Raw genomic sequence first — 25257 nt, forward strand, 5'->3', positions numbered from 1 at the left:
CTGGGGAGGAAGGAAGGAGGTCCTGAGGGAAGATTCTGGGTGGGAGATTATAGTGGGAGATGTGCCACTTTCCAGGCAGGAAGGGGGGGGGTGACTTTGTCAACATCCCCAGCAGCTTGGGGCTGGGGACACAATCCCTGATGAGAGAGGAGGGGTTTGGCAGAGACACCAGAATGAGGGGCAGACAGCCCTATCCTGGTGTATGTGGAGGCAGGGGATTGGATTTGATGACCTTGGGTTCAATAAGCTCCAAATGTCATTATTATCGTCATTGTCACCATGGGTTTGGGTCCAGATTGCTTGGGTTCAAATCTCACTGCGCTACTTATGATGGGTGGACCCTGAGAAACTGACTTGGTCTCCTACTCCACAGTTCTATATCCATCAAATGAGGATAAATACTAGTACTTATGAAGTGTTGCCGTCAAGATTAAATGAAATAGGAGCACCTGGATGGCTCAGTTGGTTGAGCATCTGACTCTTCCACATCTGCCTGACCCCCCCTAGGCTTCTAATTCTTGATGCAGAAGAGGGAAGGTGTGTGTGTGTGTGTGTAGGTGAGAGTGGAGTGAACTAGACAAATGATATGTTCCATCTCAGTGTTCATGGGTGTCACATCTAATGCTGTGGAGGACAGAACGTCTCTCCTGGGGCACACGCAGACCCCTTCCCCATTCCCTGCCTAGCCCTGGTATGCCTAACGCTGCTCTGTGCAGCCAGCACATGTTTGGTGAATGAATGAATGAGCAAGTGAGTCGCATTCTCCCTTCTCCTTTCCCTCCTCATGTTCTCAGGTTCCCTTCTTCTGGCTCACCTCCCTGGCCTCCAGGCCTGCTGCAAACCAAACTCCGCTTGACTTCCTCAACAAGACTCCATTGCAGGGAGGCAAAGGCTGAGAGGCCTTCTAGGAAGCAGAGGCTTACAAAACAAGCCCTGGGCTGCCTCTGAGGGCAAGGGTCAGGAAGAAGAGAGCCCCAGCCCGGCCAGCACAGGGGGACTGTGGGAGTGGGGGATGTGGCTGGGGCAGGATTGAATTGTGTCCCTCCAAGTTCACAAGCCCTAACACCCAGTGTGACTGTATCTGGAGATAGTATTTTTAGGAGTTCATTAAGTTAACTGAGATCAGAAGGGTGGGGTCCTAATGCTAGAGACTTGGTGGCCTTATTAAGAAGAAGAGAGAGATTTCCCTCTCCAGGAGCACACACTGAAGAAAGGCCCATGTGCACAAACAACAAGAAGATGGCCGTCTACAAGCCAAGAAGAGAGCTCTCGCCAGAACCCAAACAGGCTGGCACCTCAGGCTCTGGAACTGTGACAAAGTTTAAGTGTCTGTTGTTTAAGTCACCCAGTATTGTGTCATGGCAGCTTGAGGAGACTAATATCAGGGGGACTGGGAGGGAGGTCCTGCTCTTTCCCATGTGGCCCTTCAAGTCATAGAAACCCAGGACCCAGGCCTAGATCAAGTAGGCTCCTGTCCCAGCCTGTCTCCTTAGGCTCTTATCCCTTTCCTGGCCTGAAGTCCAAGGTCTCACAGCTTCCTCTTTCAGTCACACTTCTTCCCAACCTAGGCCTCAGGTCCTGCCTCCTGCCCCCACAGCCCTATTTCTAAAGCACAAATCTGTTCACTTACTCCTTGGCTGAAAAGCCTCTGACGTCTCCCCATTGCCTACAGAATGAAATCCAAGCAGGTTGCCATGTATGATTGTGCATTGCACAACCTGTGCAACTGTACACAAAGGGTCTTGAGCCCAACCTCATTCATTCATTCACTCACTCATCCATTCGTTTAATAAGTATTCATTCCCTAGACATTCTCAGCTTAGAACCCAACTTTCTTGATAATCTGGCTCCTGACTCTCCTTTGCTTCCTCTCTCACTTATTTCCTTGGGTACCATATACTTTAGCCACACTGAACATGGTACCATCTCATACCTGTGTGCTTCACAAACAAATTCATCCATCAGCTTGTCTGAGAATGCGGAGGCGGAACGGGCCCAGATTTGGAATCCTATTTCTCTGCCATTTCCCAGCTAGGAGAATATGGGCAATTTAACCCTCTGAGCCTCAGTAAAATGGGATTAAATATATATAGTGTGCTTCACATTGCACTTAGCATGTAAGAGCCTCCATGGTTTCTTTGCATGCTAAATTTCTTTTCATTCTTGAAGACCCAACTCGAATGTTACCTCCTTGGTAACATTGCCCTCATTCCCTCCAAATGGATAAAGTTTACATTCCCTGTTTCTACTTTTCCTGCCAGCCCCACATGGCACTCACAAACTTCTGTTAGAACGCTGTTGCACTGATTTGTTTTCCCGGCTCACATGAGCAAAGCATCCAGCCAGAAAACCCTTGTTGCGTGAAGCAAGGCACCAATCTCTGGGTTGGGAGCCCTTCACCTCCCAGTTCTGTCCTGGTTCCAAGCCCTCCGCCTGTGGGATAGCTTGAGAGTTCAGGACAGGAGGCGGAGGATGAAAAAGCAGAGGTGAGCAGACAGAAGAGTGGGGGCGGGGATGGCGGGGTGAAGGTGGTCAGCCTTCTGGTGAGGTCACTCTGTAGCCAGAAAAGAGGCAGGGTTTAGAGAGGGTGGCAGTCTGAGGCTTGAAAAATGGTTGGCAGTGCAGGTGGCTGCCCCTCTCCCTTCCTATCGATCCGAGCTGGGCTTCGCTGTGGGTCCAGCCAACTGGGGAAATTACAGGGGACAAGAGTGAGAGAGAGGAAGGTTTTTCTGTAAAGAGGGAGATGATGGGTTTGAGGCAGGAGGGTCAAGAAGAAATGGGTTGGCGAAGGACAGGAGAACCCGGGGAAGGAGGGTGAGGGAGGGGTGCGTGGGTGGTATATGTGTGTGTAGACAGCAGGATGGGGACTGTAGAAAGTTGGGAGGGGTGACTTTGGGGGGGGAGGCTTCAGACCAAGGGCTACAAGGCCTGGGACGTCCTGAACAGAAAACTCTTGGGGTATGAAGACCCCTCCCCTCCTGGCTCCTGGCTTGGTGGCTATCTTTCCTCCCCTCTGCTCACCACCCCTCCTATCCTTGCTGGGCTGGCTGCCCTGCCCATCGGCAAGTCTAAGTCAAGTTCTTTGTTAAATGTTCCTGGAGGAAAGATGAGCTGTGGTAAATGCATCAGAGATATTTACCTTCCATGGACTCGGTCCAGGGCCAGGGCGAGGGGGGCTGGGGTGGGAGGCTGAAATTGAAGTTTTGTAGTGGAAGGGAAGGCAGGGCTCCTCAAGAGCGATTCAAGGCCTTTGGGAGGGTCTCTTCGCAGGCCCTCCAGGGCAGCTCCTGCCACCGTGTCACAGAACTCGGCCTGAACAGAAGCAGCAGCTCCCCTTCCTAAGGCCCCTTAGGAAAGTAGATTTCCTGAGGCCCCTCCTATACCACTTGGCAAGGCTTGGACTGCCAGCTGGCAGAAGCTAGTGGTAGAACCCCCAGGCCCAGGGTGGGATGATGAAGCCATTGTCTATTTCTCTAGGGCTGAGCTGGTAGCTCAGGGCTCATCTGGGTTCAGAGACTCTTCTTGACTCCGCCCATGTTTCACCTGCCTCTCCTTGCCCCTGAGGGAGCCGAGTGAGACCTTGGGATCTGTCAGGGGGACCACACGGACTCACCTTCAGCCCTGGGACAAGGGTGAGATCTCAATTCTCTGTCCTCCTGGCAGAATGGCAGGCAAGGAGTCACGAGGAAGAAAACCACGTGTGTGGGCCATGTGGGGGACACAGAATGGTCGAAGAGATGGCTTATGAAGGGAAGCCAATGCAGACTGTATTGCTGTGGCCAGGGGTGTAGGAGGGAGTGTTCTCTATGACATAGCCATCACCTGCCAACTCAGGTCCCCTCTCTGTTCAGGTCTCCTCCTCTGAGTGGGCAGCACTGAATGCCTTAGAACCGACTGTTATGCCAAGACAGACGCTTTATTTTCCATGGGAACTACACAGGCACCCATGGGTCAAAGGGGGGGCTCTCTGCCAGCCTCCTGAATATGACCTTCAGAACTTGTCTAGTGTTCTCTGCTCCCCAGGGATGGGGCAGTGCCTGAGCACAGGCTGGGTGGGCTGCTCTCAGCCAGTCCCACCAGCCCAGGGCAGCCTCAGTCCGGTTTGGTTTCCTGGGTTGAAATCACAATCCGTCAGGCCCAACTTTGGCCAAAGATAATGATAACGATGCGGTGGCAGGGCCCACAGCTGGGAGGGGGCAGGCATTTGCTCCTTGTAGAACAAAAGTGGGCTTCTTCTCTGAGCCTCCTCTTCCACCCTCACGGTGTGGTTTTCTTAGGACCCCAGGCCTGTTAGACAAAGGATTCCAGCTTCTTGGGAGTCTTGACAGGGGTGGGGATGGGGGAAAGACTGCCCAGCTTCTCCAAACCTCCTGAGTTGGCGGCCTGTCTGCATTGATGACTCTCTGCTGCCCCCGTGTGGCTGTAAGGCCAGTAGATGCCCTACTGATGGGCCTGTCTGTGTGTCTATATGTGTGTTTTGGGAAGCAGGGGGCACTCAACAGGATGGGAGCTGAGGCAGAACCAGAGAAAGCTGACCCTGGCATCTGCTCTGGAGAGCAGAGGGTCTCCCTGACCCCACCTCCCTCCTGTGGGTTACATAAGTAACATTAGGGCAGTTGTGACACCAGCTGGAGGACACTTGCTTACCAAAAAACTGAGAGAAAAGATGGGGCTGATACTCATTTGCAGTGGTGGGGACTAGATATCAAGAATGTGAGGGCAGCTGGGTGGTCTCTGACCATGAGGACAAGTACCCCCTTGCTAAGCCGCCCTGACAACCGTGGCCACATTGGCCTAAAGAATCCAGGGCAGGCAGATCCTGCTTTGTCCTGGGAACAGCAGTCCAAGAAGCCACTACAGAAGAGGGGAAAGGAACAGATATGGAGGGAAATAGGAGTCCGTCCATCCCTCCTTTGGTCCATCCTTGCATATCATCTCTCCCAGCTCAGCGTCGGGCTAGGGGCCCATGTGTCCCAACCCAGCACCTTCTGTTTGCCACGACAGAGGGTCGCAGGCCTCTAACTCAGGCTTCTGCATTGGCAGTGTCCAAGTTGATGGAGCCAGGGGTCCTCAGAGGTTGTTTCCGTGTGGGTCCTCAGATGTGGGCGTGCTTCAGAATCACAGGGAGCTTGCTGAGATGCCATCAAAGTCTGAGAAGCACGGCTGGTCCTGTCTATTGGCCTCTTTTTATGATTGAGGAAACTGAGACCCAGCTGGATCTGGATGAAGGTCACTGCTGACGGTCATTAGGTTTCCAGGGTTTCAACTTGGTACTGTTCTCCCCAGTCCAATAGATTGGCTCATTAGTGTGGCCACAAGCCCCGGCTCAGGGGTTCCAGCCCCCTTTGGATGTCCAGGAAGGTGCACGGGAAGCTCCCTCCCTCTACATCCTTTCTGTGTCCTGCAGCAAGGCACCCACCAGGCCGATGACCTGGGAGGCTGGTTGGACTGTGTCATACTCCGCAAACAGGTGGCACACATTCTCCTGTGACTCTGTCTGGCTCTTGGCCACAAACCCGAAGATCCTGGTGGGAAAACATAGCCTGGGTGAGGTGGTGGGGCCCAGAGAGGCTGGGAGGGGTGATCTCAGCTAGTACGGTGCTCTGGCCTGCCCCTTCCCCAGCTCTCTGAGGGTAGGATGGGCCTCCTCTGTCAGATTGGGAGATCCCTGAGTTCAAGACCTAGGTAACCCTCCTTTTGAATGGTGGCTCCGTGAGGACAGGACCTGCATATTCCTCATCAGAGTGGAAGCTTCCTGAGGGCAAGGATGTGTCTTGACCATCAAACTGGGGCATCCCCATCGATTAAGGCTGCCTGAGGTTAGAGCCTGTGCCTCCTACATAAGACTGAGGGCTCCCAGGCTCATGTCTCCCCCTTTAGACTGGAGGCTCTCTGAGGACACGGGCCTATGCCACCCCCATCAAAACCATGGGCTCTCTTAAGGTCAGGACAGGGCCTCCCTCCTTTCCTGAGTTCTTCCTCTTGTTGGGTCCCAGGTTCTGGCCCAGGGAGACCTTTTACGGTGACTGACAGGACACAGGTGAGCCTTACCAGGAGGGCTTGCAGTACTTTTGCCACCTGTGGGAAAGGAAGAGGGACAGGAATGAGTACTGAGGCTTCTCTGCATTCCACAGGACTCTGGCTGAGCAGCTGGGGACAATGGCCAGCTGTGATCACACCCCACTGGGTCCCACCCTCCCCTCATTCTGTTGCTCCCAGCCCCTCGAGGTTCACAGGCTTTGTCTGTGACCCCAGTCCCAGAGTCAGTAAGAAACCTCAGTGGGCAGCTAGGCCCTGGATGGCTTTGTGAGTTTGGTCCAGACTTGAACTTACTTCCGTTGCTCGGGGTCCATGCCACAGAAGCGGAGGGTGGTGAGGGGGTAATGGCGCCGGAAAAACACCCTGGAAGAGAAGGACTGCTGGTGACCAGTGCCATGTTCTACCTCCATCATCTCTAGCTCTCCCGGAGTTCAGATGTCCTGCTCTCCGAAAAGCCTCCCAATTAGACCCTTATAGCCTGCTGTGACCTTTCCCACTGCTGGGCCCTGGGGCACATGTTTGCACTTCTCTGTCTTCTTCTTTTTTTTTTTTTTAGATTTTATTTATTCATCTAAAAGAGAGAGAGAAAGAGCGCTCGAGAGGAAGGGCAGAGGGAGAGGGAGAGGGAGAAGCAGACTCCCCGCAGAGCAGAGAGCCCGATGCAGGGCTCGATCCCAGGACCCCGGGATCATGACCTGAGCCGAAGGCAGACGCGCAACCGACGGAGCCACCCAGGCACCCCAAACTTCTCTCTTTTCATGGAATGAATCTGCCTTGTGTCAGGTTTTCTACCCTCTCTCCTCCGCCCCCTGCCCACTGTCATTTAACTGCTTGAGGAAAAGAATGATGTCTTGCTCATCTCTTGTTCCTCCAGCCCAGGGCCAGGCTCCTGCCAGACTGTGAAGCCCTGAGCCCGGGGAAGGAGTGATTTCAGCCACTGTGTTGAAGTGGGCAGCCAGAGTCTGGCCTTCTGCAGTTGTTCCATCAGTGGATGAACCAGACTGAACCAGTGTCCTGGAAGGGGGCCTTTGGGACGAGGTTCATCAGTGGATGAACCAGACTGAACCAGTGCCCACTGAAAGGGGGACTTTGGGATGAGGTCATTGGCATGAGGCCCAGAGGAGGCAGAGAACTTGCCTGGAGTCACTCAGCAAGTCACTGACCACATTGGGTCCAGGATTGTGAATCCTACCTTCATCACTGATCCACGGCCATCTTAGCCATCCCCTCCAGATCCCCCTGCCCCACCCAGAAGCCCCAGGGCAAGGGAAGCCCCTTACTTCCTCTGGACATCAGTCAGGGTGATGCCTTGCTCAGTGACTTTGAAGTGGACCACGGTGGGTGTGGGGAGGACGTCCCTCTCAAAGGTGGTTGAGATGGCCTTCCGCACGGCTAGGGCTCCACTCAGGGTCTCTACACTCACGGAGGTCAGGTACAGGGCATGGCAGCCTGGGGTATGTAAACGCTGTGCTTAGGCCTTGCCAGGATCCACCATGCAGGGGCAGGTAGGGTCCCGCAGGCCCTGGTCCTCCTTCTGCCCAGAGCCGGTGTCAGGGCTCTTCCTTCTTCAGGAATCCAGTGGGGCTCCTCTGAGCCACCAGGCAGGCAGGCAGGCAGGCAGGAGTGTGTAGGTGACTGCAATTCAAGGCCAACCCCAGAGGACATTGGGAGCATCTGTGGCTTTGCATTGCTCTGGCCTCTGGCCCTCTAGGGTGGAGTAAAGCTGTTACCCAATGTGTAGGGATGTCCAGGCAAAACCTCCCTTCTGTCCAGAAGCATGGTTGGCACTGTCTCTACCTCCACCCACTCCGGGGCCCTGGTTCATTGTCAAGAGAAGGTGGGGAAGACAAGAATGGGGGGAAGGCACTCCGACAAGTGCTGATCTGTGCCTGGCCTCTGGACCTGACACTCCACAGAGGATCCCAGACCCAGAGATCACTTCTAGGGCAGGTCCCTCAGAACCAGAGAGGCCCCAGCATGTCCACCTGTGCCCATGAGTGTGCAGGATGGAGTGTAAGCCACACCAACCTCCCTCTCTCCTGCCACCCCCACGGGCTGCCCCCCCCCCCCAGGCTTGCAGCCTCTCACCTCCAGGTTTATAGGGATGGGGAGGACCACGGGGCACCTTGTTAAGGACGAAGAAACAAAGCTATAGTGGGAACATGTGTGTACCTGCATGTGCAAGTGTGTGCGTGGGGTTGGGAGGGGCCCTATGGGGGCACAGGCAAGCCTGGAGCCTCCCCCATGCCACTTACCTGCAGATTTCCTCAGGTAGGAGGCCCGGCTGTCTGTAGTGGGGTCTGAGGAGTCTCCAGCTCCCAATTCTGAGCCAAAGCAAAGAAATAGTCCCCAGAGGGGGCGGGGGTGGAGTGAACGGACTCTTTGTAGGAATATTAATCCCCTTGAACATCTCCCACCTCCGCCCCCACCTTCAGGAAGCAAGCCCTTGAGAAACCTGGTGTGATTACTGTAATTAGACAAACGGGGCCACGTGGGGCTCCCCAGATGCCTGACTTGCAAGGCTTTTGGTCCCTCCTTCCCCTCCTCACTCCTCCAGCCCCTGGACTGCTGCAGTCACCTGGTCCTCAGAAGCCTCTCACCTCCTCCCTTCTTCCAGAACCCATCCCAAACCCAGGCCTTTCTTTGCAGAATGTAGGGAGGCTTTCTCCATCACCACACCGGGGGCCCCCCCTGCCCTGACTCCTCTCCCAGAACCCCTCTTCTGCTCCTCCTGCACACCCGGGGATCATCTACTCCAGCTGATTGTGCGGCTGGGCTATGGGCTCTGGATGGGACTTCCTGATCTCAGTTCGAGGTCTGATCTGTGTGCCTTTGGGCGAGCTACTCAGCTCCTCGAGCCCTCCGTTTCTCGTCTGTTAAATGGGGATAACACCTATTTGACACAGTTGTGGTGAGGGATGTGTGAATGAGGGAGTGCCCGGTAAAGGTTGGACCTGGAAGAAAAAAACCAACCCTCTCCAAACCGGCTGGTTTATGTTCCTTTCATCCTCTCAAAGAAGGCTCCTATTTATCAAACATGTACTCTGTGCTAAGAGCCTGTGATAAGACCGGCTCATTTAACCCCCAACCAATCCTGTAAGTAAGTATGATGATGGCTGTCCCCATTTCACAGAGGAGGAAACAGAGGCTCAGAGAGGTCGACATTCTCAAATTCTCAAGCCAGGAAGTGGAGATGCTGATGGATGCTAGGTGAAGCACTTTTAACTGTGACACTAATCCATAAATAAGGTGGGATGTGACCACTAGGAGCCCTTTTAGTTCCCTGGGGTTGCCTCTTTGGGGCCCAGACCCACCTTTCTGTGGGATGGTGAGTTTGCAGGGCAGGGCCAGGGCCATGATGGAATGCTGGCACACAAAGGCAGAGAGGCTCCCTGCAACAAAACAGGCAGCCCTGCGTGAGAAGGCTTTCCCCAGACCAGTCTCCCAGCCCAGAAGGGTGGGGCCCACCCAGCGGCCTGCGGGCTGGAGAGGCTCACCAAAGTAGGGCTCCTCGTCTGCTCCTTTGAGATGCACCCCTTTGGCAGAAGACTCAATGAGGAAGTGGCGGATGAGGTCACTGTTGTCCTCACCTGGACAAAGATAGAGGAAAGAGCGCATGTGGATGGGGGTTTCAGAGCCCAGTGTTAACCGAACACCGACCAACTCGTTCCCTGACCCGCCTCCTCCCAGTCCATCCAGAGATTAACTGGTTCATTCCCCTGCCTAGGAGTGGGTGGGACTGCTAGGGGGGACCCTATCTTCAAGGCCTCCCACAAAGGAGGTGCCAACATGTTTGCTCAAAGGCTTCTGCGTCCAGTAATTCTCCTCTCAGGAGAACTTTCTCTTGGTCTCAAGAGCTACTGGGGATGGTCCCAGTGACTACTGAGATCAAATCTTAATCCTTCAGCCTGATTTCTCTCTTCTTCTACCCACTCCTTCCCAGGTGCTGTGATTCTTCACCAGATGGTCCCTGCTGGAGCTAGGCTGGCCCTGGAGGGTGAACAGTGCCCTTCTGCCTCTTCTCCGCCAGCCCATGGCTTCCTCCTCTCTGTGCTCGTTGGCAAGGCGTTCTTGATAACCAACACTGCCCCAGAGGTCACTTTCTTATTTAACCAGAGCAGCATGGTGTAGAGAGCACGAAGTTGGGGTCTTCATCTTTGCTCTCCGGCGGGGGGGTGTCATTAACTAACTCTTGGAACCCATTTACCTGATCCTTTTGTTACATGAGAGCTATACTCCTGGGATTTGGGGAGGGGCTGTAACTTAGGTACCTTGTACTATAATGATCTGTTTTTATCTATCCCCCTAGCGAGGTATCCCAGTGCAGGGTGCATGCCCCAGAGATGTGTGTTGTGTGTGTGAGACCACGGGAAAGCATGTGCTAAGCTATCACATGTGTGATAAACTAGCACATACGTGACAAGCTATCACGCACACGTAATAAGCCAGTGCATTCACTCGATAAGCTATCACATGTGATAAACTGTCACATACACGTGATAAGCCAGGGCACACACGTTATTACTACATTAGGTTCTTCACAATAAAGCTGGTCTGGACAGCGGGGGTGGGGTGGGCAGAGGAGAGCATCCTGGAGAGGGGCTGGGAGCTTCCTCCTCTTCTCCCTATGAGAGCAGAGCAGGGAATCTGGGGACTCCCAGAGGCAGAGGAAGCTCAGGCTTGCTGTGGAAGGAGCTCCTTACAGAGCCTCTGGTGCAGGAAGGCAGCTGGGAGAGGGCCGACCCTCCTCCCAGGAGTACTTACGGGCCTGCTGCAAGGTAGCAGTGGAGAGCTGGAACTAGAACCTACCACAGCCCGTGTGAGGCCTTGAATGAAGAGACGGGTGCGCATACCTGATCGGTTCGGGGCAGGTGCAGAGGCCTCCTGCACCTTCAAGGCAAGGCCAAAGGAGCCTCGGTAGGAAGAACTGTCCCTCACGATGAAAGCCCCTGGCTCCTCTTTCCTCAGCAGCTCAATTGCTGGAACAATCCTTGGGTCAGAGACAGTTACCTACCCCCCCCCACCGGACACCCCCTGTCCCCCAGCCCCATAGAATCTTCATAGAGCAGACATTACAGAATCACCTTGTGTTCCCAGGAAGTCCTTCCTATTGTCTAATCTCTACCCTTCCTGCTGCAGTCCCTATTTCCTCAGGACATGAGGTTTGCACGATATCCCCCTTCCCTGGACCTACCATTTGCCATTCCCTCCCCTACCATGACCCAGGGCCCCATGTGCCTGATGCAAGGTGCAAGACCCAGACTTGAGTCCTGGGTCACTCATCCCTTGAAACACAGCACTTCCTTTTACCTTGTTCCCGGGTGATGTTTGGCTTAAACCAGGATTTAGATGTGTCCATCACAAACTTCATGGTGGGCTGCATGTCCCTGGAGGGACCTGGAAGACAGAGAGGGGGAACTCTTTAGGTTGGACCGAGGGGAGCTGAGAGACCCTTCCCCCACCTCTGCCCAGTGGTCCCATTCAACCCACCCTACCCTACCCCAACCCCACTGTATCTCCAGTTGCCTACAAGAGGCAAAATCCAACAGAAGAATTCAGGGCTTGGCGCATCTAGGACCTAGGAGTCTCCCCTCGTATCCTTGGTAATAAATCACAAACAGATAAAATCTCAGTTTAATGAGAAACAGTTTCTCAAATCTTGTGTTGTCTGGTTTGGACTGAAAGAAGGGATAAATAAGGGATTCTGAGATGTATCATGTGTTTGGTTTTACCCTCTCTTCCCCCTTAAGAATCTTACAAGTGTCTTGGGGGGCATATTCAGTTTGGAAAAGAAAATGAAAGAAAAGTTTGAGGAAAGGAAGGCAGCAGCTCTGGGCAGATGAGCCTGTGCGGAAGTCAGGAGACAGGATTCCTGACTCTGATTTGGGACAACTGTCTTGCTCCTGAAGCCCAGAGGGGACTAAGTGTACTAAACCGTCTCTGAGGGTTTTTGACATTCCAATAGCCTAGGCAATTAGCAAGGATTTTGTTTTGAGAATAGTTTGCAGACTTTGATAAGACCCCAGGGTATAATGAGTGATATCCTGGGGCTCCACCAAACCAGGATGGGATATCACCGGACTAAGTAAATGTGCTCATTGCGATGACAAAATGGCCACGTCCCCGGGTCCTTAAGGCAGAGAACAGTGGTTTTCCATTTTGGTATCTTGAAAAGGTGTGTGTTGTGGCCAGCTGAGAGTAACTCATCATAAAAAAATGTACTAAAATTTGCAAATGATTTATTCCGGGAAAATGATCAGAGCAGATTCAAAGGCACACCTATCATGCCATTTTTCTCTTGCTTACATTGACCCGGCTTCCTGAATTGCAGTGCAGGCCAGAGTGAACATCATAACCGCCAGGAGTCCCCCGATGCTTGTGGCTGAGTGGGGGGCGGGGAGCAGGGACAGTGTCCCTGGGGCTCTGCAGGGGCTCTTCTCTGGAGAGGTGCACCCTGTGGGTGCTAAGCCTGAGCCTCTGTGTTTACTGCTTTGGGTTCTGGCTGGTTTTGTTCTTTTTGGACGCCTGTAGTCACAGACTACGGGAAGGAGGGTGTTTGCTGCTTTGTGGTTTTTAGCTGTCTGAATTGGAATGCATTGTCTCTGTCGGCTCTCTGTGTGTTCGTCATCCACGAACGTCAGAGGTAGGACTGACTCTCCTTCTCCCTCTCTCGTGTTAGTCATCAAGCCTGCTGTTTTCATATCCCGAGGGTCTCCTGGCTCTGTCCTCTCTCCTCCGCCCTGCCCCGCCCTGGTGCAGGCCCCCGTTACAGCTTGTCTGGACCACTTCATGATGAAAATCAAAACAAAACTGCTCTCCCTGCCTGGGCTGGGCCCTGCAGGTCATTTGCCATGCAGCTGCCAGAGTTATCTATTGAACGTGTACCTCTGATGCCATTACTTTCCTGTTTGAGACTTCCTGCTAGTTCCCTGATGCCGCGGCCTAACGGGTAAAATCCACTCTTTAGCTTGGTGTTCAAGACCTTTCCCAATCTTGCCCCAGATTACTCAACTACTTCATCCCACACCCAACACTCCAGTCATTTCTTAAACATGCATGGGCTTCTACACCTTCATGACCGTGGACTTGCTGTTCCCTCTGCTGGGAATGCCCCTCCTCCCCTGCTCTGGCTCCAGACGTTTGATTCACTTTTCCAGATCCAGCTCAGATGTCACTTCCTCCAAGGAGCTTTCCCAGTTTTTTAGACTGAAAGGATCGCCCCTTCCTTTGTGGCCCCATAAGACTTAGGACGTCTCTTGCCTTCTGTGTTTATTCTACTCTGTAGTGATCCTTGGTTTTTGTCTCTTTCTAAACTGTGTCCCTACTCTTTCGCAAAGTGCTCAGCACCCAGTAGGTGTTCAGCGCATTGACCTGCTATTGCAGAAACCCACTGATGCTTTGTCTATCCCCCCAAGCCGAATCTCACAACGGCTGAAGGACTGGTTTACAACATACCCTCTGAGGATGTGGTGAGAGGGGTCTGGCTGTGGCTCCTGATGGCTGGACAGGAGTTGCTGGAAGAAGGGGCCCCAGGTCGGACAAAGTCCTGGTGTCCTGGGATCTGCTGGGATGGGGGAGAACCTGGTTCTGGGCAGCCGTTGATCAGCACGATGGGTATGTCCACCATGGAGTTGGTGATGGATGGTGGGCAGCTGTTGGCGTGCTCCTTGGCCAGTGGTGGGGAGTGAGTTGCTCTGGGCTGGCCCATGTTTGGGGTGGGGTTGCTGGGGACCTGGAAGTCACTGGCTCTTGTACCCGGGGACACTTGGCCAAGGCTGTGGAGGCTGGAGGAAGAGCTCGCTGGACTCTCCAAGGATCTAGAAGATGACTGATGGCTGGAGACGCTGGAGTAGAGGAGGGACTGGCTGCTGCAGGGAGGGTACCAGACAGGCAGGGTGTTAGGCTGTCAGTGGACATGCAGGAGTCAGAGCCAGGCTCCAGAACCTACTGATCTCAGTGCCCGTAGCTCTGGTTAAATAGAGAATTGCATACTCCATCCCCCACAGCCCAAAGCAAAGTACATGCCCACCTGATCCCCAAGTGATGCTGAAGGATACAGAAATGTCCCTGCACTGCAGTCTTTGGTCATTTAAAGTAGCCAATGAGCTGGTCCCCTGCAGGTCATGTGGGCTTTAGGCTGGACTGGATCCCCTCTGCCTTCCCAGCCAGGCAGGTCTGACTGAGCTATCACACAAGTACCCAACATTCCCAAGAGCCCTGCACGCAGGCTGGACCATGTCCAGGTGGATGCAGAGGGAACTCCCCAGCTGGAGGAAGAGGAGGAGGAGGCCAGCTCTGCATCCAGCCAGACTTCTTTCTGAGTTCAGAGGGCCATGCCAACGGCCATGGCCATGGAATCCCGGCCTCCTTGCCAAGGACTGCCTTGGCACATAGGCTCTGGAGTCCGTGTGGGGGACAGAGGTCCTGAGGTTTGGTCCTCCTGGACAGGATGGGTGTGTGTGTGCAGCTTTACTGTGAGGCCAGCAAACTGGGCCGGGGGGCAGGGAGACAGGCAGGTTTGCCTCCTTCCTGGCTAGGTTTTGCTAGCAACAAGGAGGAAGGAGGCTTTTCTTTCCTAAATGGTTTATCCTAGGCCTCCAAATTTTATTTACATCCTTGTGTTTTAAAAAAAAAAATCCCTTCCTTGAGTTGGGTTGTATGAGTGCTGGAAAGGATACAGGTAAGCCTCATGAATGTAAACGTTCTTTTCTCAAGAGGTAGGCATAAATCAAAATTTTTGTTATATTCTCAAAATTTTGAGTTATATTCTAAGTGCTTGAGGAAAGCTTGAGGTCCAAATGGCTGTGATGGCATAAAAGAGAATATTCACTCTTGTTTCTGGCATACAACCTGATTTTGCTCCGATAGAACAGGGTGCCTGTCTATGATTTTTAGGGTGTGTGTGCGTGCGTGCGTGCGTGCGTGCGTGTGTGTGTGTGTGTGTGTGTTGCAGAGGCAATATCAGAAGCTATAGTGGTAGTGACCTACCTTCCGAAGACGTAGCTGACATCGGATGCTGGGCTGGCTGACAACACAGAGACCCTGCTGCTCTGCTGTGGGGCCAGGCCCCCCAGCCCCTTCTCCAAGCCTGGAGAAGCTGCCAGCGGGGAGCCCAAGCCATGGGGGCTTGAGGCCTTGTTCCCCATGCAGGGGATAGAGATGCTGGGAGAGGGTGGGGGATGAGACGAGGGAGCCCCAGAGTGGGGAGGGGGGTGCTGGTGCCCCCTGCCCTGGCTCCCAGAGAAAATGAGGCTTTCACTGCTGCTTCGAGTCTCTCGGGGGATGTCTCTGGAAAGGAGGAGGCCACCACTGCGTGGGGAACCAAAGGGCGGGGTGACAGATGGGCTGGAGCAGCACTGGGGGCCATCATGACACCTTGATCTGGTGGAGGTCACCTCGATGTACTTTATGTCTGGGGAGAGAGCAGAACATTGGTGAAACCGGGCTTTCACAGAACAGGAATGCTGGAAGAGTCCTCAATACCATCTGGTCTCCCCTCCTTCAGACAGATGAGGAAACCAAGGCTCAGAGAGAAGTTTGCTGGATTCAGATTAGCACCCAGCTCCCCCTTCTAGGCACAGCTCCAAAGTCACCCTTCTTGTGATTTCTTCCTTTGGTGGGGAGATGCAGTGGAATGAACACAGGCCTTGGAGTCTGAGAGACCTGGGTTTCAGATCTGGCTCTGCCACTTACTATCAGAGCACTTGGCCAAACGACTTCATCAACTCGAGCCTCAGGTTCCATACCTATGAAACGGGGTGATTATATATCCAGTCTCTTGGTGCTAGAGTAAGGATGAAATGAGATGAATGTAGGCGGCATAACACTTTTCTTGGCACACGGTAAATACTTTAAAACTAGGAAATCCTCTCCTGCATGAATGTCCCCCTCCCCAGGTTGAAATGACTGATTAAGGAGGGTGCCAGTCACATTTCTGATGCCTCCTTCGTCCAGGGCAGGTGAAGGCTGTTTCTATGCCTGTGCCTACAATGAAGGCAGGGGTTCTCATGCTTGCTTGCACACTAGAATCACCCAATGAGGTTTTAAAAGTCCAAATGTCCAGGCTACACCCTGTGCCAAATAGATCAGAATCTCCGGTGTGGACCCAGACCTCAGGTTGTTTTAGTTTTCCAGCCGATTCCAATGGGCACCAAGCCACAGCACTCTGGCCCCTGGCCCAGCAGTGCCACATCACCTGGGCGTGGGGGCTGGTCAGATGCGCAGAATCTCAGTTTCCATCCCAGGCCTGCTGAAGCAGAATCTGCATTTTAGCAAGACTCCCTGGAATCTGAGTGCACTGTGGAGTTTGAGAACTCTGCTTTAGAGCAGGAGCTCCCAGAGGCCAGGGTTTGCTACATTATCAAGCTGTGGACCTCCCAGGACATGCTTCTAGCTGGTACGCCTTTGCTGGTTATTAAACATGGCCGAGGGTGGTGACTCACTCCAATGCTCTCTCTATTCCCCAGTCCCCACCCAGGACTCTTGTTCTGAGAACTTGCTCCTCCCTGGAGTGGGGTACCTTGTGGTTTTCCCTATGGTGAGTATGGACACCCCTCCTCCTGACCTGGGGGAGGGGAACTGTCCTTGGTGCTGTTCCAGCAAAGGTGGTGGAAGGTGGGGGCTACCTAGCTGGTCCCTCCTGGAGGCCTGTTGAATCCTGCCTCTGGCTTCCCAGGATGGAAACTGGGGCAAAGTCAGCGGGAAACTGAACCTTCAGCTCCTGTCTGCCAGCCTCCCACCGCCTTGGGCCTTGGCACATGTACCAACTCCTGCCCACTCTGTGGAATCCCTGCCTGCCCCAGCCCACTCCTGGGTAGGACCTCAGAGCCTGCTCGCGGTCACTGCCTCTGTCTGAACCTGCTTGGGCTGGGGTGGGGGTGGAGGATTACGCCAGATGAGGGGGGGCTGGCAGGCTGACTTGGGCATGCTGTTCCAAGGGGTGTAGTAGGAACAGGCCTGGCTTTGCCGTCAGATGAACCTGGGTGTGAGTCCTGGTTTTGCCACTTTCCTGCCAAGAGGCATCGGCTAACTTTCCTAAGCACTGTGAGCCTCAGTTTCCTTATCTGCAAAGTGGGGATCTAAAACCAACCTCCTGAGGTTGTGGTAAGGATAAAAGACACTGATGAATGGTGCCTGGAGCCTAGCCCACGGTGAGCTTCGGAGAACTTCTCCTGCCTGCCTGCTTTTTGAGGCCAGTGTTGGCCAGATGGCTGACACTGTCTAGCTAAGGGGGGGGGGGGGGTCCCACTGCCGAGGGCAAGAGAAGACTATTTGGCACAACGTGTTGTGAGTTCTGAAAGAGTAGCGGTCTTGGAATGGGGTGGATTCTTCTGGAAGGTTGGCAAGCACCACTTCTATTTTTATAGGACTTTATAGTGTTTATACCCACAATCCTCTCCACCCTTATGCCCAATGCCAGCAGGCACTGCTTTTACGGAGAGGAAACTGAGGCTCAGAGAGATGAGGCAATGGAGCTGGCATTTACTGCAGAGTTTTTAATAAAGGCTGGTATTTACTGTGTGCCCGCGCCGTTGCAAACGTGTTACCTGTATTAGCTCATGTAACCCTCACAACAACTCTACTGAGGTAGAAAACATTATGAATTCCATATAAGAGATGAGAAATCAAGGCTCAGAAAGGTTAAGTGAGTTATCAAATGTCACACAGCCAGGGAGTGGAGGAATCCAACTCCTACTCTTGTGCTCTGTTTGGAGGGCGTCTTCCAGGACGGGGGACTCCTCAGGACACTTTCCCAAGGCCTTGCCCTGTGACAAGGTGCTTGGCTGCTTCGGGGGAGGGTCTCTCCACCTGGTGAAGCTCTGGGCTTCCTAATCACTGGGTCATCCAAATACCGACCAAAGAAAGGCCTTGCTTGGGGGACTGAGCAAGCAGAGCAGGGTGGGAAGGAAGGAAGGAGTCCTGTAGCTGTGAGTCACCTCTCGCTGCTGCCCTGAGGTGCATGCGGCTAGAGGAGGTGGAGGCCCCCCACACCCTCACCTGGGTGCAGCCACTGTTTACAGGCCCGTGGGGCAAGTCTGAGCAGTGCTGGGTGAATGCAGGCGCCAGCGCCAGGCTGGGCTGGTGAAAGGGGGCACGTGGGCGGGGGGGCAGAGAGACAGTTATTAAACACCCTTCTCTTGGGATTGGCAAACAGCCTTGCCTGGCAGAAATTGCTGGAAAATGAAATGTGGGTGCCTGTTCCAAAGATGGGGAGGGGAGGGGTGGCAGAGATGGATATGGTGTTTGCTTGGAATAACCATGCTCCCTGTGGGATGGGAGCCCCCCAGGGTAAGGAAGAGGCAGGGGCAGGGAAGCTGGGGGAGGTTTGCGAGCACTGCGGGAGGAGATCCCCAGAAGAGGAGCCTGCAGGCTGCCTCCATACAGATTTTGAAGCTCTGGAGGGCAGGAAACTAGCTCAAAGAAGAGAGAGAAAGGCAAGAACACAGACTTTGGAGACCAGAAGCCCAGGGTTTGAGGCCTGACCTACAACCCACTGGCTGTGTGACCCTGGGTCATTACTTCTTCTCCCTGAGCCTCACTTTCTCATCTGTAAAATGAGGCTACCACTGTTTCCTTCACGGGGTAGATGCTGAGATCATGCACTACAAAATCTATCTATATATATTTAGGGGAGGGAGAAACATAGGATCGCCAATGCTTAATTTTTAATGTTGCCAAGTGAGGACAAAGAGAAAACTCACGAACATCTGCTAGCACCACAATTATAGAACATCTTCCCTTTGACACCCCAAGAGAAGGAAGGATGAGAGGCGAAGGGAGGGCGTCCCACACATTTGGATACATTTGGCCCAGTGAAAACTCACCATGGTGCCCAGAACTAGTTAGGTTTCCACCGGCTGGCAAGCGCTCTGTTGCCGGTAGTGGTGGTCTGAGGGGAGGGTTTTGGCAGGTTGAGATGCACGGGACAGGTGCTACCCATCACAGTGACACACTATTAGGGATCACAACGATCACAGGGAAGAACTTTCTAACAGGGAGCTGACTATGCCAGCTGTCTCAGGAGGTAGTGAATTCCCAGGGACCACTGCCATTCAGGCAGAGGTTAGAGGAGAGGATTTTCTTATTCCATCAGAAGATGCTAGGGCAGAACTAGGGGGCTTCATCAGAACCCTCTGACCACTGTTGGCTGCCCACTCATCCCCTGAACCCCTCTGCTACCCAGGGTCAGGTGGACACATCCCCACGATGGCAGGTTGTGTCCAGGGCATCTGAGAACACAGACTACTGACCACTGGCCCCTTGGAGGAAGGGGATGTTGTCAACATCCCTACCCCATACATGTGGACGCTCCACAGAGGCTGGTCTTGCCCCAGAGGGCCTTGAGTGTGTGGAACCCCTGCCTTGGGGCATGAACATTAAAGCCCTGCGCTTGCCTCTGCCAATGGTAATTAGACCCAAGCCACCTTCCCTGCAGAGACATGCCTGTGACCAGCCTCAGAAGCAGGAAGATCTTGGGGGATAGAGGTGGTTCTTTTAACAGCTCTGGCAGGCAATGCTCGATGGTAGGGGCAGAAGGCAGGCTGGAGACTGGGAACTGGGGCACCGAAGGACCTGGGTGCTGGGCTCACCTCCACCCCAGACCTTGAGCCTATCCTGGGGCGGGTCCTAAATGCAACCCTAGTGTTTAATTAAACCAGCTGCCATTTATAATGACTAACAGCATGTCAGGATTTCTGATACACACCCAAGTGTTATTTCTTTTAAACCCTGCAACCCCCTTTGAGGTAAGAACTCCTCTCTACATTACAGATGAAGAATATGAGACAAAGGAAGGAAGTCACTAGCTTGTGGAAGGTTTGCCCACCTCCAGTGATTAGGCTAGACAGGCTCCTTACTGAAGCCCCTCAGTCTCCATTTTTTTCATCTGTAAAATGGTGATAAAATTTCATGGGGATAGATTGGGAGGATTAAATGTTCTCCTGTAAGGTGTTCAGCACAGAGCCTGGATATAATAAGTGCTCAATAAGTAGAAATTCTCATGGACACTATCTCTAATCCTAATTGTATCCCTTAACCCATGCTGATCCTTAAACCCCTGGAGACCTCAGTCTTCCAGCCTGTCTAATGGGGTCCTGCTCCTTGACCCTCATCCTCAGAGTATACTTGAAACCCTTTGTTCAGGAAACTGACACCAGATGTAGAGATTTCTAGATTCCCTTGGATGCAGTGGTACATTGAAGTTGGCTTGTACCGGCTCATAAGGGCTGATTGTTAAATTTTTAGGATTTTGTCCAGCTGATTTCTAAACTCAGACATTATTAAAAATTAAATTACATAAACTTACAATGAAATAAGTTACAATAAAAACAAAAGTAATAAATACAATTCATCATATCCCAATTATTTAATTAGATTTTGCTATTATCTAGATTCTTTTTTTTTTAAGTTTTATTTATTTAGGGGTGCCTGGCTGGCTCAGTTGGTTGAGCACCCAACTCCTGGTTTCCTCTCAGGTCATGATCGCAGGGTCGTGAGATTGAGCCCCTGCTCAACATGGAGCCGCTTGAGATTCTCTCCCTCTGTCCCTCCTCCTGCTTGTACGCTCTCATGCGCACACCCTCTCTCAAATAAATAAATAAAATTTTAAAAAAGTTTATTTATTATTATTTTTAAGATTTTATTTATTTATTTGACAGAGAGAGACACAGCAAGAGAGGGAACACAAGCAGGGGGAGTGGGAGAGGGGGAAGCAGACTTCCTGCCGAGCAGGGAGCCTGACGCGGCGCTCGATCCCAGGACCCTGGGATCATGACCTGAGCCGAAGGCAGACGCTTAATGACTGAGCCACCCAGGCGCCCAAGTTTCATTTATTTAAATAATCTCTGCATCCAGCATGGGGCTCGAACTCATGATCCTGAGGTCATGAGTCGCATTCTCTTCTGACTGAGCCAGCCAGGTGCCCCACTATTATCTATGCTCTTGAGGTTATTTATATCTATTATATTGGTATGGTAGAAATACTATATATACTGTAATGGCCATCTACAGGTTATCTCTTTCCAGTGTTACATTCAGTGACATCATGTTGGTAGCTTGAGATTGGCCATGCTGGGAGAACCTATACTGTGAAATTGGCAGATGTTTGCAAACAGGGCTCTCTGCCACCCCATCATGGAGCTTACCAGCACATCACTGCTTACACACAGCAGGGTCCCACCCTAAATAGACTGAATTCTGTGTCTTTCCAACACCGCTACTTCCAGCTTGGGCCTCCCCAGAGAGATACTCCCCTAAACAGGGACAGGGGCCCAGATAGCAATCCTATAAAAGTTTCAGGGGACCCAAGTTAGGACCTAAAGAGATACACTATAGAACAGTGTGTTCAGGGACTCCACATTTCTCAGGCTCTTAGTTACATGCATGGCATTGTATGACATTCATATATATATATATATATATATATATATATATATATATTAGCTTATTTAAAGTCTCTGAAAAATCACGTAAAACAGGTATCCATCACTTTTCCAAACTCAGGAACAAAATAGAATTGGATAGTGAGGGAAACTTGTATATATCTCTTTGATATAGGAAAGAAAACAGAGAGATTAAGTAACTTGCTTAGGGCTGCACAGCACCTCCCAATTGGACATTTTCTCCTGCTCCTCTGATTTCATAGAAAAGTCCTTCTTCCTTATGAGGTCTGGTCCCCAAGCACCCCCTCTTGGCACCGTGCCCCAGGTCCTTACCCAAGGCTTCAGGCTCGTCTTTCTTTTTCCTTGAGGTTGTGCTCTGGGTGGGCTCGGCCCAGGGGCTACCAGTTCCTGGGGGGAGCAGCTGGAAGGTGGGGTCTAGTTCCAGAATCATCTGGTTGAGGCTCTCCAGTGAGAAGTCAATGTAGGAGTCGAGGTCCTCCAGGGTCCCTGAGGTCTGCTCCCCAGGGGATTGCAGGAGGCAGTTGGCTTTGGCTCTAGCCTGTGGACCCTGCTGGAGCCTGCTGGGGGGCCCCTTGAAGGGTGTCGGGGCCATCAGGGCCTGGGCTCCCCAACCTTCTGTGGTATAGTAAGGACACTGCAGTGGCAGGCCGGGGCTGGGTGCTGGGTGCAGGGCCCTCCTGGGTTCTTCGCAGGGAGACAAGCCGACTGCATGGCCTCCTGCCAGCAGGGAGCTGGACATCACTTGCGACATGGTGGGGGCAGTGACCGTCCGTTTACCTCTAGCTTCAAACCAGCCTCACTTACACCCCAGAGATGTCACTTGCCAACCAGAAGCTCCCAGGACCTGAAAGAGACCAGGGTTGGGAACTGAGTAACTGGTAGTTGAAGCCCCTCACTCCACCCCCTCCAGCCCCCCCAAGGAAAGGCATATTTATTAATTCATTAAAAGCATGGATACTGGAGCCAGACTGCCTGGGTTTGCATCCTGGCTCTACCACTTACTAGCTGTACAATGTTGGACAAGTTAATGAACTTCTCTGTGCCTCAGTTTACCTTAACTATAAAACGTGTGAAGATTTGTAACATGCTTAGAACGGTGCATGGCACATAATAAGCATTATGCAAGTGATTGTCAAATAAAATTGCTTCAATAGAGGTCATTGAATATCTGCTATGTCACAGCCTTCTTTATTAAATAAATACCAGCTAATATTTATTGAATAATTACTATGCACATATATTACACATAAAGTCTTTTAAACTCCTCCTAACAACCCTATGGAGGTAGATACTATTATTTTCCATTTTATGATGTGTGAATGGAGAGACAGAGAGGCCAGTAACTTGCCCAAGTGTCATACTGTGTCATCCAAGTGTCAGAGCAGGACTGGACCTCAGGCTGCCTGATGTCAGGAACCCTGCCTTTAGCTGCTACTGTGTGTGGGCCAGTTAGTGAAACAGACAAGTAAGCAGGTGAGCAATTAAAAACAGTGTTACCAAGGGAGACAAAACAGAGGAGACTCTGTAGGCACTGGCGCAGAGGTCAGGGAGGACTTCCTGGAGGAAGGGACTGGGATTCCTAACTCCCTATACCACATGGAGCTCCAATGCAGAGGGATATCTGAGGTCCAGAGAGGGCGTATGATTTGCCTGAGGTTGCACAGTAAGTTAATGAGAAAAGCCAGGCTCCCTTGTCCCCCATTGCTCCTGTAGGCTCTGTTGCCAGACCTCTCCTTGGCTGGGGCCTGGAGGGGTCGGTGCGTTCCAGGCACGGGAAGCGTGTCTATAAATAGCAGTGGAAGGGACTAGGCCTCCGAGCAATTTTCTGGGGGCAGCTGAGGACACAGAGCTGTGGCTCTTTCCTCACATGCTCCATGTGGCCCGGGTTTCTTGGGGCAGGATCTCAGTGCATCCTCCAGGGTTTTTGGCCGGGCCCCACAGAGGAGGCTGGCGTTACTGACTTTGCAGAGCACACCGGAGGCCTGGGTCATCACTCAGACCAGAACCTAGGATGCCTGCTTACTGACTGGAAACTGCTATTGTGCTGCCTTTTCCTATATGGGCCTCAGTTGTCCCATCTGTATGATGGGGATATAATAATAACAGAACTTAAAGTTTACCCATTTCATTTTCTCAGTGATTCTGTGAGGAGGGTACTCTTACTGTGGGGCTGGGGAGGTTCAGGGATTTGCCTAAGGTCACAGAACCTGCGGAATCCACGGGTGGAACGGGGGTTTGAACCCAGTGGCTTTGAACCTGGGTGGTCTTGGCTCCACAGTCCCAAACTCTTAACCCTATATCACTACTTCATAGATTTAAGACCCTTTTCACATCTGCCCCTTCTGGGATTCTGGAACCCAGTGGGAAAGGCATGGGATTGAGCAAAAGGCAGGCAGCCCCTCAGGCTCTTGTTCAAACTCTTTTCACTTTGAATACTCCCTGAATCACCAGCAGACCCTCCAAGGCAGGGGCAGGGGCTTACTCCTTTATTCCTGGACACCCTCACCAGCCCACTTCTCTAGCTCTTTCTTTCCTGCTCTAAGGTGGAGAGGAGGGTCCCTGGGGCTGCAGACTCTGGGGGTGTGCACGTGTACGTGTGTATACTTGCCTATGTATATGGGAGGGCTCCAGCCAGCTCTGCCTGTTCATAGGTCCCTCCCATATATTCCCCCTTCAGATTTGGACTCAAATATCTTTCTTTGTTCCCAAGGGCTCCAGAGGCAGGAGGATCCTGAAACCTTGGCAAATCCCCGTTTCCACTTCACTGGCTTACTCTCTCCCTCCTATCATGAGCCCAGGTCAGTGAAGGGAGAAGGTGACAGAAGGTGAAGTCTGGGCCTCCTCAAAAGCATTTTGACTCCACAGCCCACCCCTCCCCCCAACCTTGACGAGTGGCTTCTGATTGTTTCATCCTCTCCACCCAGATCCAGGAAAGCAGAACCTGGCCACGGCCCCCACCCCTGGATTCCTGGCGGCCTCGGAAAGGCCCAGCACAGTGGGGGGGCTCAGGGCCAGGCTTTGTGCTCTGGGCTGGGAGGCAGGAGGCCTGGATTCTGTGTCCATTCCCTTCCCAAGTCTCTGTGACCTTGGGCAAGCCTCTTCTCTGCCCCCCGCACCCCCTGCCCCCCGGACCTTGGTTCTCTCATCTGTACGCTGAGGGGCACAGATTTCATTCTCTTCAAGTGCTGACCTCTGGGGTCTGTGGTCCTGAGACCACCTCTCTCATCTACAGCCTCCTCCCATTTCTCTCTGCTTTTACTTCCAGCCCCCAGGACAGGTGGAGAAGAAGCTGAGGACAAAGTGTTAAATGAGTCAGGCTGGCGAAGGTGCTGAATCTCCCTCTCTTCTTAGAGAATAAAGGCACGTACCGGGTGTCCTGGGTAGGCAGATCGCTGTCTTCACTCCTGGCTCCTGGGACCAAGACTGCTCAAAGTCCCGGTGAAGAGTGAGGGGAGGTGCAGTTCACCTCTCCACCTGCTTTAAGAGGCGGCCCTCCCTCCCTCCCTCTTCCCCTCCAGGCCCTACACGTGGCTGATAGCCTGCAGGCCCCACCCGTCCTGATGAGCTCAGGTGGGGCTGGCACAGGCACTGGCCTGGCGGTTGCTGGGGCTCTCTCTGTGTGTGTGTGTGTGTGTGTGTGTGTGTGTGTGTGTGTGTGTGTGTGTGTCCCCCAAGCTTCTTGCTTGCCTGCCCCGCTCACCCCTCCTAACTGCCTCCTGTGGCTGGGAGAGGGGTCAGTGGAGCCCTGCCTGTTAGAGACAAGCTCTGCCTTAGGGACAGAATCTTGTTAGGACTAAGGTGTGCTGTGGGCATTTCG

General features: G+C 52.8%; 1 protein-coding gene across 1 annotated transcript; it reads right to left on the bottom strand.

The window, feature by feature from the left end:
* Positions 1-3895: 3895 nt before the first annotated feature.
* TNS4 (tensin 4) lies at positions 3896-24883 on the bottom strand. Its single transcript, XM_027568520.2, has 13 exons — positions 24809-24883; positions 21753-22284; positions 15028-15451; positions 13495-13907; positions 11350-11436; positions 10893-11018; positions 9537-9629; positions 9354-9431; positions 8295-8363; positions 7320-7488; positions 6334-6402; positions 6052-6078; positions 3896-5525 (listed from the first exon to the last, which is right to left on the bottom strand). The coding sequence occupies exons 2-13, from the start codon at positions 22189-22191 to the stop codon at positions 5384-5386; spliced, it is 2136 nt and encodes a 711-aa protein (XP_027424321.1). The 5' UTR covers positions 22192-22284; positions 24809-24883; the 3' UTR covers positions 3896-5383.
* Between the last annotated feature and the right edge of the window lie 374 nt (positions 24884-25257).

This window comes from Zalophus californianus, chromosome 16 (genome assembly GCF_009762305.2).
Source record: "Zalophus californianus isolate mZalCal1 chromosome 16, mZalCal1.pri.v2, whole genome shotgun sequence".
Taxonomy (NCBI): domain Eukaryota; kingdom Metazoa; phylum Chordata; class Mammalia; order Carnivora; family Otariidae; genus Zalophus; species Zalophus californianus.

Excerpts from the sequence above, each read along its gene's own strand:
- TNS4 (XM_027568520.2), bottom strand. The coding sequence starts at position 22,191 with ATGTCGCAAGTGATGTCCAGCTCCCTGCTGGCAGGAGGCCATGCAGTC. Across the intron at positions 13,908-15,027 it reads GTCAGCTACGTCTTCGGAAG|CAGCCAGTCCCTCCTCTACT; the intron begins GTAGGTCACTAC and ends CCCTCCCTGCAG. Across the intron at positions 9,432-9,536 it reads AGACGAGGAGCCCTACTTTG|GGAGCCTCTCTGCCTTTGTG; the intron begins GTGAGCCTCTCC and ends GTTTTGTTGCAG.